The sequence below is a fragment of the Azolla caroliniana genome, unplaced genomic scaffold (assembly GCF_043228905.1).
Source record: "Azolla caroliniana isolate FFs.n. ecotype wild unplaced genomic scaffold, voAzoCaro1.0.p SCAF_7, whole genome shotgun sequence".
In the NCBI taxonomy this organism is placed as follows: Eukaryota; Viridiplantae; Streptophyta; class Polypodiopsida; order Salviniales; family Salviniaceae; genus Azolla; species Azolla caroliniana.
In genome coordinates this window covers 1753054-1769722 of record NW_028230442.1, presented here as the reverse complement: position 1 = coordinate 1769722, position 16669 = coordinate 1753054, and the positions used below count along the sequence as shown (strand labels likewise).

The window sequence follows — 16669 nt, the reverse complement described above, 5'->3', positions numbered from 1 at the left end:
TGAACCAACAATCAACGGAAACAAAATTTGTATGCCCCACAACCATTTCCAAAATTGGTTGAAACGTTGTGAAGAAAGACCATTCCGTCTTTAGAAAATATTTGTAGTTGGTTCCTTCCATTGTCTTGTACATCAAAGGTCATAAAAGCTTCTTCCCCAATATAGGCTATGTTTTCATGACTACATATGTTCCATTTTGGTTGTACTTTGATCGGATCGGGATCTACAATCCACTAAACACATGTATACGTGAGTACTTGAATTACCATGTTCGATGTTGGTGCCTCATTGTCTCACAGCTTATGGCCATGTATCCTATCAGGAACTTCCCTACCCCTTTGAATCAAAGGGCCCACCTCCTCATTGCCTATCCCCTTCTCCATTGTCGTCCTTTGGTTAGCAACTTCCCTGAGCAATAGAATGTTCATAATTTCAAATCTCATAGTCCATCCGCCCATGATTCCATGGAGAGTATGTTGGCTTGATTTTGTAGTGGCAGTGACATAAACCGCCTCCAACATTCTATACTCTTTCTTGGACCTTCTACAATGGTCGATCCAATTAATTGGTTGGATTCATCTCTAATACATGGGTTCCACATGATGTGTTAACTAAGCTAGGCATGTTTGGAGTGAGGTTGATTGCACTTGAGCCCTCGTCTTATGTCATAAAACACCTTCCACATGGATGCATTGAATCTATCCTCCAATTGGCGTGATAACCTTGGTTTGAGATCCATGTTTAGAATACATCCTATCTAAGGGGCCCAATTGGCCCCTGTCCGTGGCTTAAAGTAAGCGAAGCGTAGTCTCAGTAGTGTTTTCTAGTTGTCATCCCCTAGTTGGAGTCCTAGCACCACAAATTTGGGTGCCATACTTAAAGATACTACCTAGAAGGTTGAGCTAATATGTGCATGTCCTATTTACTCATGGAGACTTAATGTTTTGAAGCATGAATATCACTTCTTAGGAAAGAGACACACATTACGAAAACTTATGTACTCAAGTCCCATGGTTCAATATTGACCTCTTTATGGAGGCAAAAAAAACAAGCAATTTCTCTCTCTTGTTTTTTTTTTAATTAGCTTACACTAGTGGTAAGTTGTTACACTATTAACACTTTGTGTTAGGTTCGAAACCTAATTTCTCACCTCTCTATTACTCTATATATATCTCTCAATTTTACTAGATACCATTATGGAATGTAGGGGTTGAACCTAACCCATGACCTCTTGGTCTCCGTTGGGCAACCTTATCAACTCTCTCTCTCTCTCTCTCTCTCTCTCTCTTATTGTAATTACCTTACCCTAGTGGTAAGTTGTTAGAACTACAAGCATTACGTTGTGGGTTTGAAACCCAACTTCCTCACCTCTCTATTATATATCTCTTAATTCACTAGATGCCACTGTGGAATGTAGGGGTTGAACCCATGACCATCTGGTTTCCATTGGGCAACCTTACCAACTGAGCTACACACACACTCTCTCTCTCTTTCTTTCTTATCATAAGCTATTTACATTACTAGCACTACATCATGGGTTTGAAACCCAATTTTCTCACCTCTCTATTACTCCATAGATATCCATTATTTCACTAGATGCCATTGTGGAATGTAGGGGTTAAACCCATGACCATCTGGTCTCCATTGGGCAACCTTACCAACTGAGCTACATCCATCTGGGCACCATCTCTCTCTCTCTCTCTCTCTCTCTCTCTCTCTCTCTCTCTCTCTCTCTCTCTCTCTCTCTCTCTCTCAAGTATTTGTGACATTCCCACATACCAACACCAAGCACTAGATCTTGACAACATATACTTGAAAGGTTCATCATCATTAGTGAATTGCTCAAGTCTCAAACTTCTAAGGATGCCATTATCCACTATTGCAAGTGACTAGGATTATTTGGCATCACAAATGGCTCTCTCTCTATGTCCTTGACTAAACAATATCCACCCAAGTATAAGGATCCTTTGGATATATAAATGTCTTGATCTCCCATATGCCATCAGCTTTGCCAACATACCTCAATGAGTAGCCTATTTATTGTTAGAAAATTTAAAAATTCAATGCAAAACATATATATTAGACATGTTGATGTTATTGTAAATCCTATATTAACTATAGTAATGCAACATACTTTCATTATTGTTTTTAATGGCAATAGCACCTAAAATCAATTGTCGGCACATGCTTTCTTTAACCTCTTCATTGTTTTGTTTCATTTTTCTTGTGTCAAATTTCGTAGTGTATGTACACAGCTTACGCTTGTCTACAATAGTTCGCTTTATTCTCAAGCCACATTCCTAGATTTCTGAATATTGGCGAGCACATTAGAAAGAATGCCATGTGTTACAAGAGATAGGGTCTAGAGTAAGGTAACATGTATATCGATGTTTCTATTTCCCTGTCACTTCTCATGCATTCTGTTGTTGAATATGACATAACCTTTTCATCACACATTTTCTAATTCTTTGACTTGACTGCAGAACCAGTTTCTCATGTATGATGTCACCTACTTTAAGATATATTTGGAATTGTGCATCTTCCTTTTTATATATGTATGTGCATGTGAGGATTCTATCCTTCTCTTTTCTCATCTACCACATGCCTTCTATCATGTATTAATTTTCTATTTGTGTCTTACATGCAATGAGTTCTATTGCCTTTTGATCCCTCACATCTCTCTAATCCTTTGATCAACCATGTGAAGCTTTGTTTCTTGTCAAACTATATTACTTGACCGGGGTTTTATCATGTCTCCATTTGTTGAAATCTTATATGTTGAAATCTTATATGTTGTCAAACTTCCATTAGAAACCTAAATTATTACATTAAAATAATGGATAACTAGGCACACTTTTTGTAAGGAGATATTTCATAGAGCACACGTAATCATGTATACATAGAATCAATCAAAGACGTATTTGTCAAGGGTTTGGAATAGTATACAAAACATAGCTTCATGAACCAAAAAGCTATCATTCAGGGAACACGAAGTTGTGTTAATAAACTTAATATGTGGTCATATAGAATATTTTCTTGGAACACACATTTAGTAGACTATAATGCCAATAAGTGTTGTTATTTTCAGCAATGAAAGCAATGGAATTTCTATTCATTTATTTATGTGAATATCAATTCACCAATGATAGACTTTTATTGTGTGTGCATAAGTTTACAAACAACATATGATAAGCTCAAAGGTATGAAAACAATGGGTGTATGATATGGTCATCGTTAAATAGCATTCATGTGGTTTGACTTTGACATTTGTGTCAATTGTCACATAACAATTTCTTATGTATTGATAAATTCGGAATATTATACTACGCATCCCATCATATTATTGTTTCTCTCCCTTCCCTACGATTCCTAGGTTCCTTCATTTACGGTTTAGCATGATTATGCATTAGTTATGTGTGACTATCATATAATCATAAACGCGTACGTCTAGAAAGAGGTTACCTCATTCATGCTTTCTAAGCAAGGCATTATTGCAGACATATTTCCAGAATTTCATTGTTTCTTTATTTGATGATGGCCAACATAATTCAACATTATGAACATCATATCAAACCAACAACCCTACAACTTTAATAAAATCAACTACTAAGTCGACACGTATGTCAATAACTCATATATTTTTTGTTGCAAACTAATGTGATAAGTTCGGTCTTTGTATTAATGACTCATTAATATCCTTTGGATGTGTGATCTAACCTCTTAATAGGCACTTCTTCCATTGTCTTTGAAACTTTGATGCTAATATTGAGATATTTTAGAGTGTTTTCCCCCTTCTCTTCACATTGCATCGACTCGTTAGGCTCGAGGTGTTATTGTTGAGTTAGTCCTTATTTGTAGTTATAAACAAAATCGAGCAATATTTTATCACTAAGGGTGTATAGCTCAGTGGTAGAGCAATCGGCTGCAGTCCGATAGGTCATCAGTTCAATCCTGGTTGCGCCCTTTTCTTTGCCCAGATGGCACAGATGAAAAAATTTGTTGCCTACATATATCACACAAAAAGGTACCACATTATACATTTAGTGTAGATTTTCAATAATGACCGTGAACGGCAGGATTCGAACCTGCGCGGGCGAACCCACATGATTTCTAGTCATGCCCGATAACCACTCCGGCACGTTCACAAGCGATGGACAAATTTTATGCCATATAAAATTTATCTGACTATTTTTATTCAATATGTTTGCACGTTTATGCATGCACAATATTCATCAAAACTTAAATGGGAACATTGAGAGATGACAAGGTCATTGTTGGCTACAACGCTCAATCAGAACTAAATTTATTAGTAACTTAGGAATTGGTAAATTTACAAAAAGAAAGACAGAGAATTCTAGTTTTAAAAAAAAAATTCTAACCAAACATTATTCGATTCAATCCAAAACCCTAAACATGTGAGAAGGTTGGATGATAGAATTTAAAAAAGAATGAACAATGTGTAGAAAATTTGTTCTAAGAGTCAACATGAGTTATTTTTCAATTAGTTTGCTTCTATGTTGGTATGAATTTGCAAAAGAGTGATGATTAAATCGATGGCATGTGTTATGAAAATTATTTCAATGTCATGACACATGTTCTTTATCACAAAGTTCCCATGTTCATAAGTTTGTTTCACGAATGCATCCAATGATGCAATTGATTCATTACCAACTTCAACAATTACAACTCAGTGTGAATGATCACGATCATAATGACAATATTGAGAGAGTCTTGTATTCACTTGTTCAACAAAATGCACTTTGACACCATAATAGTGATAATCCAACCAAATCTTATTATCAATCAACACCAAACAATATTATTCCACTATCCACAATTGACAATGTAGATTCTATTCAAGTTACTACACTCTTTTATTTGGTAAAGAGTAGTAAGTATTTAAGGCCATAAGAGTAGAAGCATAATTAATAAATTTAGCTTCTAATTCTCCATCATAGCGCATAATAGCAAAGCAAATCAACCTTCAATTTGCACAATTAAGAAATTAGAGAGAAATTAAAAATTAAATGTTGGAGTTGTCCTTAACTTCGTCTAATTGTGTGTTTAACCTTAAGTGTCATGCGATTAAGACCCAGGGGCCACAATATCAACTAAACATATTTAAAATATATAGGCAACTTCACAAATAAGAAAGTATACCTTTTGAATTTCTTATGTGACATATGTTTACATACTTTTCACAAAAAACATGGGTAATAGGATTAGGATTGGTAGATCATGATGTACCAACTGCACTTGCAATACATAAGGGTACATTTGGCAAGGTTGTCGTCATTCTTTCCTCTTGGTGGCGTTGGTCAAAGAGATCAAGTCTTTGGCTAGCTATCACTTGGAAATAAGTAATTCTCTCATTGATGTAATAATCAATATGGACATTTTCCGATGAAGATTCAAATCTAGGAGATTGGGACAAACTTGATGACAATGATCTACATTCTAGCCTCGGCCCTCAACCTTATCAATGGTTTGGATTGGCCTTGGAAATCTTTAGAAGCTTATGGAACAAAGTTACGTGGGTTTATTTTGTGGTGTTGGTTACCGCGAGAGACTTAACAAACTTAGGTAAACACTATATACCTATATACTTTAGCACTTTATTGATATTAGTCTTGTGCTTCAATACATAGTTCCTTTAGTGAACGATGATATGATAGTTTATTAGATAAAGCTTGAGCTAGATAATAAGATGGCAAAGGTTCAAATCGCATCAAGCTTCTTACACACACTTTTGTGGTGTGTTGACAAATCATTTGTGGGACATAAGAAAGTTGGAAATAAACACACCTATACCCATGGACATGCAAATATCACTTTCATTCCTCATATGTATACATGCTAATCTAAATTACATTTCAATGAAAGTAAGTGAATAAGAGCTTATTGTGATATGTGTTTATGGAGTTACTTGATAAAAAGAATACATATATAAAGTACTAATAGACTAATAGTCAAGACGCTACTATTTTCATGTATGGACACACATGTATATATGAAGTGTACGACTCTCCAAGTTCATTTACTTCTTTTTATTCTTCAAAGATTTTCCTCATTAGTAATAAGAAAAACATGTGAATGCTACAACTTAAGCTTATGTGCCCAAAAGCTTACAATTTTCATGTACAATAATATACGATAATCCTAAGACCAAAGCTAGAACTTTGTAAAAGGTATAAAAATTTATTGTTGCACTCTGTCATGCTTGACTAATATTCAAGAAAGGGTCCATGGAAGTTGATAGTTCCATTGAGGCCCTTGAGTTGACTCAGAAAATAGGGGTAACTTTTTCCATAAGTGAAGGAGCTTCTTCTTTCTCTTATTCGGAGTCTCTGGTGAACCCTGCATGTTGTCATACTGGCCGTCGACTACTACCACCAAGTTCTTCCATATCTCACGCAAGACATCTGAGAGACACTGATATGTTGCATCATAACGTCAGTTGCATCTACATTTCCATAATGCCCATAACGTTATTGTAGTCACTATTTTCCATATCTGGACAAATCACACCTGCTTTCGAGGTTGTTGAAAGGGGCTGACCAATATCAATCTTCTATTATGTACCATCATTGCCTCTTGAACATTGTTTGCCTCATACAACATCAAATTGGAATGTAACACTCCCCACATTGTTGATCCCCATGAAAATAAGCAACCGACATTGATTGTTAAAAATAACGAAATAACTTTATTCCATACTTGTTGAGCCAAGGAACATGACCAAAGGGCATGCTTGGCAATCTCATGCGCTTCATGGCAAAAGTCACATTGTCGAAGATTGGGTGTTACATTCCCTTTCAATGAGTGACCGACTGGTAAGGCCATATGCACTAATAGCCATCTGAAGAGAATAAATTTAGTTGGCCCCTTGAATGACCAAATCCATTTCCAGTAGGCTTTCAAATGCAAAGTTGAGACCCCCCAAGTGGTTCAATGTTTCTGAGTTGCTGGTATCCTTGCATTCCGAGAGAGCAATAGTGCTCTTCCAAGTTTTACTTAGTATTGAAAGAAAGGAACCTTTATGATTTGTTCCCCCAAGGAATGTGACCAAAACCAGCCCCCTGAATCCCATGTTAATCTTGCAACCAGGTCTTTTGCATATAACCACAACATATCACACAGATGAGCAATTGAAGGATAAGGATCGAGCATCCATTTCTTTCCAAATTTGGCACCCACTCTTACTGGTGCACTTCGCAAGTGTTGTAGATAACTGCACTCTAAGGTGTAAGGTTGTAATGTATGATTGTCTAGGACCTGAAAGTAAGAAGCACACATGTTAGGTGAAACTCCCTTGACATCCACCAATGTGTCATTTATGAAGCATCCAAACCATATATGTTCCTTCCTGGGTTAAAAGGTTGTAGAAAACGAAGAATATGTTGTTGATATAGTAGCAGTCATTATCTTGGCAGCATGAACTAATTGTAATTGTGCAAGACAATCTTCCTGTGACATTTGCTGAAATTGATTCTACGTTCTTACAAATGTGGCTGTCACGAACACACCATTTGCAAACTACGACGGAGCATGGATGACGAATGTGGAACTAGAAATGACGAGGCTAAGAACTCTAGAAGTTGGGAGTTATGAGACTATGAAGTTAGGGAGCTATGGAGAGCATGAAGACAAAGAAGAAGAAGGACACAAGATGGAATGAAATGAGAATACTAGACCGATGTGTCAATGACTGGTGTTGAATCCCTTGGAAGGGACCAAGAAGGTTACAAGTATTTATATTGTGAGTTGAAGTACATGCATTAGAATATTCTTGAGAAGATTTTGGAGAATATTCTAGAACCCTCTAGAACCTTCTAGTTCTAGAACTTTCCAAAAACTCCTAAAACGTGAATAGATCATCTATGAAGATATACATACCACGATTATGTACTTGGATGCATTGGTTACAATATAACACTTGACTATAATATAAGAGGTCAAGAGTTCAAATCTTGAAATATCTGTTGTCATGTCTGTGACATTATCCTCCCCTTTACAGCCGCCTTTTCGAAAGCACGGTATAGGGGTGAACGGGAAGTGGTGGGTGTGAGAAACCATGTGTTGTCCTCACTAGAAACACCAACACCAATGGGCATGAGAGACCATGTCAATCCTTGTTGAGAGTTGGAACACGAACACCAACGGGCGTGAGCGACCACCGGGAACTGGAACATGAACAACAGCGGGCATGAGCAACCATGTCAGTCCTCGCCGGGATCTGGAACACGAACAATAGCTCGAGTGAGCAACCATGTGCGGTCCTCACCAGATAATGGAACACGAACAGGCGTGAGCGACCATGTGTGGCCCTCATCGAAAACTAGAACATGACCGACTATGTGTGGTCCTCATCGACATTTGTCATCCATGCTCCGTCGTTGTTTGCAATCGGTGTGTTCGTGACCGCTTGAATCCCTTGAAAGGGACCAAGAAGGTTACAAGTATTTATATTGTGAGTTGAAGTACATGCATTAGAATATTCTTGAGAAGATTTTGGAGAATATTCTAGAACCCTCTAGAACCTTCTAGTTCTAAAACTTTCCAAAAACTCCTAGAACGTGAATAGATAATCTATGAAGATATACATAACATGATTATGTACTTGGATGTATTGGTTACAATATAACACTTGACTATAATATAAGAGGACAAGAGTTCAAATCTTGAAATATCTGTTGTCATGTTTGTGACAGCAGCAGGCCCATTATCCAATTTTGCCCATGCAAGGTGAGTTCTCAGGCCCAACACTTTTCCTGCATTATCCCGAAATAAAGAATTGGCAAGAAGAGGTTGATTAAGTTGTGCATCCCACGTAGAAGGCTTGTCCTTAAGCAAGAATGGCTTAATCACATCCCATGCCCTTATGATTCCTAACAAAAATCTATTGGATGCAAGATCCCGCCTTGGTGTTTGTACATCATTCAAGAATAACCATTTTAAAGAGGGTGACCAAACATCGCTCATCTTAGGACTTAACTGCATCAACTGATTTAGAAATATCCCTTTCCAAGATTCTGATCCTGGCAATCCTCTGATCACAAACTTAGTCAAAAGGGCTCTTTACTACATTGAAGGGTCTGTCAAACCCAAACCTCCATTGCTTTTAGGTTCGATTAACACATTCCAAGAAACTTTTGCTACTATTGGAGATCCCCATTTTCCCCTCCAAAGAAAATTCCGGATCAAACTTTGCACTTTCGTTATTGCAGATCTAGAAAATAGCCAAATGGATGCTATAAACCACATTGAAGCCAGCAATACAGAGTTGGCTACTATAACTCGACCTACAAAGGACAATTGTTGGGCATCCCAATGTATTAGTTTACTTTACTTTAATCAATTAGATTAAAGGAAAAGTGAAACAAAAAGCAACAAATAAAGCCTTACGAACATATCTTTTTTATGCTTATGTCCTAATACAATACATTTAATGGAAACATATGCCTAAGATGAATTTTGTTTATGTATTTAATTGCAAATAACTAACAAAAGAAACATACTTAATGGCACTAAGGCGAACTTTGTGAAATAGACATGACCCTTCATCATTGCCATCACATATGGTGCATCCCTTCTCATCATCATTTTGGCCAACCTATTTAGTTGGTGCTAGAATTTGACCAAGAAAATGTGGTTTAATGGCCTAAGAACTCAAAAGGCTTGGTTTAGTTTGATTTGGTTTTGGGGGTTTTGACAATTCAATTTGAAGTTGCTAGTTCAAAAGTTTGATCATTCTCAATTTGATTTTTTATGCAAATTATTTGCTAAATGGTTAAAATTGTTTGATTGGTTTGAATAGTAAACTATTAAATGGTTTAAATAGGTTAAAGGATCTCTTACTATTCAATTTAAATGGTTTTATGACTAGTTTGGTTTAAATTACAACGGTTTTGAGTTTGAGACTCGTAAACCCAACAAGATTATTGTCAATTGATATTCCAAAACAAGTAAACAAGGCATGACATGAAAATAATTAACAGGTGCATTAGCATGCATTCTTATCCCCCTTTATTCAGGTCGCAAACTCTACTTTCTCAATCCCCTACTCCCTTTATTCGTAGCTAGGGATGCTTTGCCTTGCCTCATAATGTTAGACCATGTTCCTAATATGTGGATGTTTTTCCAAGCCATTTCTTCGAAATGAGCAATCAATGTTCTCTTTTACATTACGCATGTCTTCCATTTCACCTAACCCAATCTGAAAGGTACTCCATGAAAACTATTGCATCAAATATATCACCATGGTGGGATTCTCTGTCAAATGTGTATTTCTTGGAATAGGAGTTTCTTGCAAATAGTTCCACACTGCACCATTATAATAGGTGAGTGATAGGTTTCCCAATTCTAAAACACAATTATGTTGCAAACCAACGCTCACATGATTGAATTGATTTCAAGTTTCATAAAGATTACAGAGCGATTGGTTTCCCAATTCTAAAACACAATTAGGCTGCAAACCAATACTAATGATTTCAAGTTTTATAGTGATCATGGTTTTCGCAATAAATCCAAGAAAACATTCTACAATTTCACACCATTCTCTAATTCCTTGTGCCGTCAAATGTGGTTTAAAAAATGTAACCATGAACTTAGACGGTGGATACATTTTTTTGACAAAGAAAAATGACATTAGACTAGATAATTACAACATGACCTTAGATAATGGATACATTTTTTAGAAAAAGAAATGATTTTATTTGCATCTATGTTCTGTGCATTTTCAGAAGAAATCATGACTTTATTTGCATGTATGTTCTCCATAATGCATAATAAGGAAATAAAAACATCTAAACAATCCTACAAATAGAGAAACAATGTGGTGGAAATAGGTATAATCAAGTTAAAATTGATTCAATCTTTGGGGATCCTCTACAAGACATGGCAGCGAAGGGCCAACAGCAGATTTCAAGACACAAACAAACACTTATGGAGTATATCTCCAAAAGATTATTTTTTTTCGGCTTTCAAAAAATATGTGTATTATCTTACAAACATGTAGTAATCCTAGAAGTCTATGAACAATGGGACCATGAGCTATTATTGGACATACATTGGATATGATATTGGCATAAAGAATCACCACATGACAAGCAATTTATTTGTTGAAAAGAAAAATATCAGCTACAAAAGAGTCGAGATTCCAATGTACATAGCTGCCCGATAAAAATGCCCAGATTGAATGTCGACATCGCAAGAAACATTCCATTGGTCGTGGCAACAAGCCGAATTTGCCACTACTCTTACTAACCAAAGCAACGGCTCCAACACTGAGTAAAAAACCGAGTGATACACTGAGTAGAAAAAATGAGCGATACAAATCAATTAAAAGATAATCGTGGAAAACAAAAAACCATGAATTTGATCGGAGACTCAATCTAGATAAATGGCTCAATAAAACAGAACTTATGTTTTTGGAAAAAAAAAAAAAACAGAACTTATGAATCACTGAAAAGACTTATCCTGCTTCGACTGATGCTAACTCTATATCACCTTTCATGCCAAGTCAGTTCTACATGACTGCAACCGAAAAGGAATCTATATGGATTCTTCAATCAATACCGACTTAAATTGGCGCTCATGTTTGGGGGTAGCTTTGCATGATCTCACTGAAAGGAATCTATGTGGATTCTTTGACTGTGGGGGGTTACATACAATTAACGGAATCTGTATAAATTCATTGATCAATTCTGACTAGGAAAGGAATCTAAAAAGATCTTTTGATCAATACCTGACTACTTTCATTTTTCAAACTTTATCTTTGGAAATTCCAAACAAAGCCAAAAGTAATCCACACGAATTATTCGCAAAGGGAAGGAATTTGTAACAGAAACTGCTTCGAAAACGAAAACAAATCTAAACATCAACATCAGAGAAACTTACTGAAGGCTGCTTTTCAGCTGATCCACCCTGAGGTTCCTTAGTTTCTTTCTGGGGGATGGGCGTGGGGTCATTTCGAAAAGCGGGTATATGGGCAGGTCCACCCGCATCTCTTTCAACTTTCGCTTTTGTGAATATCATTGTAAATCCCTCACCTGCCGACGGATCATTCTCATCCCAATCACCGAATTTGGGAACAGCAGCCTGAAATATTTTATTAGTAAAGATGGATTTGTCAGGACAAGACGTCAATATAGCTATAACAATTGGTAGCTTAGAACTGATCAAAGTTATATTTTATTAGTAAAGATAGATTTGCCAGGACAAGACGTCAATATAGCTATAACAATTGGTAGCTTAGAACTGATCAAAGTTATGAATTTCATTACTCATTACGAGAAAGTTTACACTTGTCCACGATATGAACTTAAGTGGAAAATTAACTGCCACCATGCATCCAAATGTCTGGGAATGTAACATATACCCTAGTTACATCTTTCATGACATGTACATGTTACATGTAATCTAAGATTTCCGAGAAAGCAATCAGGTTCATCTCCCAACCATGGTCTTATATGGAGCATGACATGCTCACATAGAGTTTGCTTTTGCAACTTGTTTTTATTTGCTGACTGACCCCAGGTTCCCCAAAACTCTAGGCTGGACAAGCCGTCCTAGTCATCTATCAAAGATGTCAGTCATCATTGTCATGACACTGTAACCTTTACCACATGCTTTCAAACTCCCAAGGAAATGCACAATGGACTTGCACAATTCTTAGATCAAAGTAGATCACAACTAGAGCAAAAATAGAACCATTGTTTCCATGGGACATCATAGCTTGATCTATGCCATCCTTCTGTATTCATTTGATAGCATTATCTTTTGTACCATAGCGAGATGTATCCTACGTCTCAAATGTCAATGTTGCAAAACCATTTTTTCAAAGAAAATTGTTGGTGTGTATGATCTCAAACCAAAACTCTGGAGAGTTTTTATAAAGAATGCAACATCAAAATCCACCAGCAAGACCACTCTTCACGTAACTTCCTGAATCTATAATCAAACATTTGTATAAATGCAATTATTCGGGATTGTGCTTTAGCACATAATGTCTTCTTTTCTCTCTAAATGGGGGATCAGTTGTTTACATGTACTGTAACCGAGGGCTGGGTTAGGAGTTCAGACCCTGAGCTATTGTTTTGAGAGCAAGGGAAAGATTAAAACACTATACATACATACATATGGATACATATACATACATACAGATACATACATACATACATACACATATACATGTATATATGTATGTATGCATGTATGTATATGTATGTATATGTATGTATGTATAAGACACATTATACTGTATATTGTATATGTGTACACAAAGACACATAAAAAGCTACATACACATGATAAGTAATAAGTAATGTGGAGCAAAACACTAGGAAAGGATAGAACAAAACTCACCCTTTCGGGGGTGCGTGGAGGGATCCTGGATGGAACATATGGTTCACGTCCACTATTGCGGCCTTTCCGATCCGCAACTTGTTCTCCAGCATTATAATTAGGTTTATTGTCTCTCACTGGAGGTGGCACTGGAGGAGTATCATGCTTTAGGCCAAATGCAGCCGGGTTCTCGGATGGGTCATTTGGGTTTATCAGTTTCCCAGGTCCCGGAGCTGCTTTATTGGCCCTCGCCTGATCAAAGACCATTGTATAAGGAATTTCTTCATTTGCATCGAAGTTGCCAAATTTGGGGACGTTGGTTGGGCGTTGCTAAATATATAGCACAAAGAGATGATGCTCGTGAATGAATGAACAACACACATCACAGACACATATATATAAATACATACATTCCCACACACACCCAACAATTATGCCCACATAGGCACACATTTACATACCTACATACACACACACACACCTACATGCATACGTACATACATATGAATGCATACCTACATGCACACAACATACACATACACCTATGCATTTATGTACAGATGCATGTATACTGTAAACACACGATGTGTATGCACATTTATGTCCACATGTGCACGTGCACACACTTTTAACCACATACAGATGCCTACACATACACACCTGCATACACAAATGTCAAAAACACATGCACACACAAACATGTGCACATGTGCACAAGTATATGAAGACAGGCATATATAAACACACCTGCACACGTACACATACATATGTGTGCATACACCAAACAGTCACACGCATCTACACATGCACATATATATATGTGCATACATACACCTACACAAAAAGACAAATTTTTACATAGATACATACATATATGCGTGCACATAGATGGATACAGAGTATATGTACACATACACATACGTGCACATAGGCGTGCACATAGATGGATCGAGAGTATTTGTACACATACAACTATATAGATATATGTGTGCTTATGGACATATGCGTGCACATAGATGGATAACGTGTATTCGTACACACACATACATATAAGTAGACACACGTGTGTTAAGACACATACAACTATATAGATACATGTGTGTTCATACACATACACATATGTACATACATACTTAGATGCATCTAAGCATATGTGTATATATCCAAATAGATACAGAGATACGAATATATATCGACAAGGAAAGGGGAAAAAGAAGAGATTTCTCAAACAAGAAAATGGTTTAATGAATCAGGTCCTTACCGCCATAATCTGATACTTCCGGATCGATCAAATCCTGTGATCTATCCTTTTTTCTTCTGAAATTAAGCAACAAGAAAAAGAAAAAACGAGAAACAAACATAGATCTCTCTCTATCTATCTATCTCTCTCTCTCTCTCTCTCGATTATCTCGATACCAAAACGGTTGTGGAATGAGAGAGTTGTTATAAACATGAATTGAAATCGAAAGCTTACTCGGATTGCTTGATAGCTCGGAGGAGCTAAAGATGGGGGAGAAGATCTGTGGGTGCTCTGTTTCTTTGATAGAGAGCAAAACTGAGGGAGAGGATGAGAGAATGTGCGTGTTATGAGAGACAGAGAGAGAGTGTGTGTGTCTTTGTATATGTGCCTCTAAATGGGGCTCGGTCAACACCCACAAAAATACGCGTATACAGGCCACATATACGTATATACGTATATATGTACGTATGTATCATGTATATATACATAATACATACATACATACATAGATATATATATATAGATATATAGATATATATACATATATATATATATGTATATGAATATCTATAAATACGTATATGTATCATGTGTATATGCATACATACATATAGCACATACATACAACACATATACATCTGTGTATATGTATATGTATACATACACATATATACGCATACGCATATGTATACATTTATCTATACGCGTATATACGTGTAGGTGTGTGTGTGTGTGTGTGTGTGTGTGTGTGTGTGTGTGTGTGTTAGCAATCGATTTTGCACAGCTAGATATGTGAAAGCTCCTTCAAAGTCATTGCCCATCCTCCTTGACCTTTGATCTCTTCAAACCCACCTTTTTAATGTTCGTTGTGGTTGTCATTATGTCTCTCGGTTAGTGCCTAGTTGGAACGATTTTGTGTTAATCCCCTCCCCCCCCCCCCCCACCCTCGCATCATCATGTAACGATTCGATAAAAGTGCGAATTGGTTTAGATAATTTAATAGAAAGGGAACTTAGTGCCTAGAAATATATATATATATATATATATATATATATATATATATATAAAGGAAATTTAGTGCATCGCCATCTTTGTTAATCAACATTCAGTTCTAGAAAAATAAAGGGTGCAACCCTAAGAGACCTGATGTGGTGGCACAATTTGTATTAGGTGTCTTCGGGCCAATCCTCCCCCCCCCTTTTTATAGTGTTGTAACAACTTACCTATCATTAGATCTAACAACATGGACTCGCAATAGGAAGTTACCATCCAATCACATACGGGTAACTTTGCCTTAATGAAGTTTATTGGGATGCGTATTCATTCGTTTGTGAACACTCATAATCATAGGAAGTTCCCTTTGAGGTTGATATTAATGCTAAAGATGGGTTCTTTAATATCGCATATATGTCACGAGTGGTTATATAGAAGGACAAGTAGGAGAAAATGTGGCACTTGCCTTTTAAGTAGGATATATAAAACCATTTATAATATGTCCATTTAATATGACCTCTATTTGTAGGGGTGCCTCCCCGATCACATTTTTGTGGTGGTTTGTGCTCAAGCAATGTATGTGGACACACTATCCTAGGTGCTCCTAACATTAGTATGAAATAGAATGTGCATTTAGAAAGGAGTGAGCCTTGGGTCAAGGAATATGTATAGTGAAGAGTTTTTGTAAGGGTTCGTAAGGGCCCCATTGTGATGGTGTCATGATATAATATTCTCTAATCTCTTATTTGGACATGCATTGTTGTTAGAATTAATAAACTACTTCTTAATCTATGATCCATGGTTTAAGTACACCCTTGCTTAATTGACTCTATTAATTTAAGGTTATTGGCCAATATATAACATTTTGACTCCACTCAAGTAAGACAATGTGAATGCTAACAACTTTCCAAATTATATTTTAAAGATGGTATACATTAGGGTATCATCTTCATCAAATGACACATAATTTTATACCCTAGGATCCAATGACATAATGCAACGTTAAAGGGATGCCTCTTCTATCATGTGATACAATTTCAAATATTAGGATGGAAATACATTGTGACATGAATTCGTACATGGATAAGAATG

General features: G+C 36.5%; 1 protein-coding gene and 2 non-coding genes across 7 annotated transcripts; 1 reads left to right on the top strand and 2 right to left on the bottom strand.

Moving 5' to 3' along the window:
• The first annotated feature begins 3892 nt into the window (after window positions 1–3892).
• TRNAC-GCA (transfer RNA cysteine (anticodon GCA)) lies at window positions 3893–3964 on the top strand. Its single transcript has one exon. It is a non-coding gene; the product is annotated as a tRNA-Cys (tRNA).
• A 100-nt stretch (window positions 3965–4064) lies between these two features.
• Window positions 4065–4145, bottom strand: TRNAS-AGA (transfer RNA serine (anticodon AGA)). Its single transcript has one exon. It is a non-coding gene; the product is annotated as a tRNA-Ser (tRNA).
• Window positions 4146–10838: 6693 nt separating this feature from the next.
• Window positions 10839–14940, bottom strand: LOC147861473 (RPM1-interacting protein 4-like). Of its 5 annotated transcripts, none has more exons than XM_087322511.1 (5): window positions 14819–14940; window positions 14606–14661; window positions 13366–13674; window positions 11899–12099; window positions 10839–11309 (listed from the first exon to the last, which is right to left on the bottom strand). In XM_087322511.1, the coding sequence occupies exons 2-5, from the start codon at window positions 14609–14611 to the stop codon at window positions 11262–11264; spliced, it is 564 nt and encodes a 187-aa protein (XP_087178637.1). In that variant the 5' UTR covers window positions 14612–14661; window positions 14819–14940; the 3' UTR covers window positions 10839–11261. The 5 variants fall into 5 exon arrangements, with proteins under 5 accessions (XP_087178637.1, XP_087178641.1, XP_087178639.1 ...); XM_087322515.1 differs by having other exon boundaries at window positions 13366–13596; window positions 14819–14939; XM_087322513.1 differs by having other exon boundaries at window positions 14606–14639; window positions 14819–14939.
• Between the last annotated feature and the right edge of the window lie 1729 nt (window positions 14941–16669).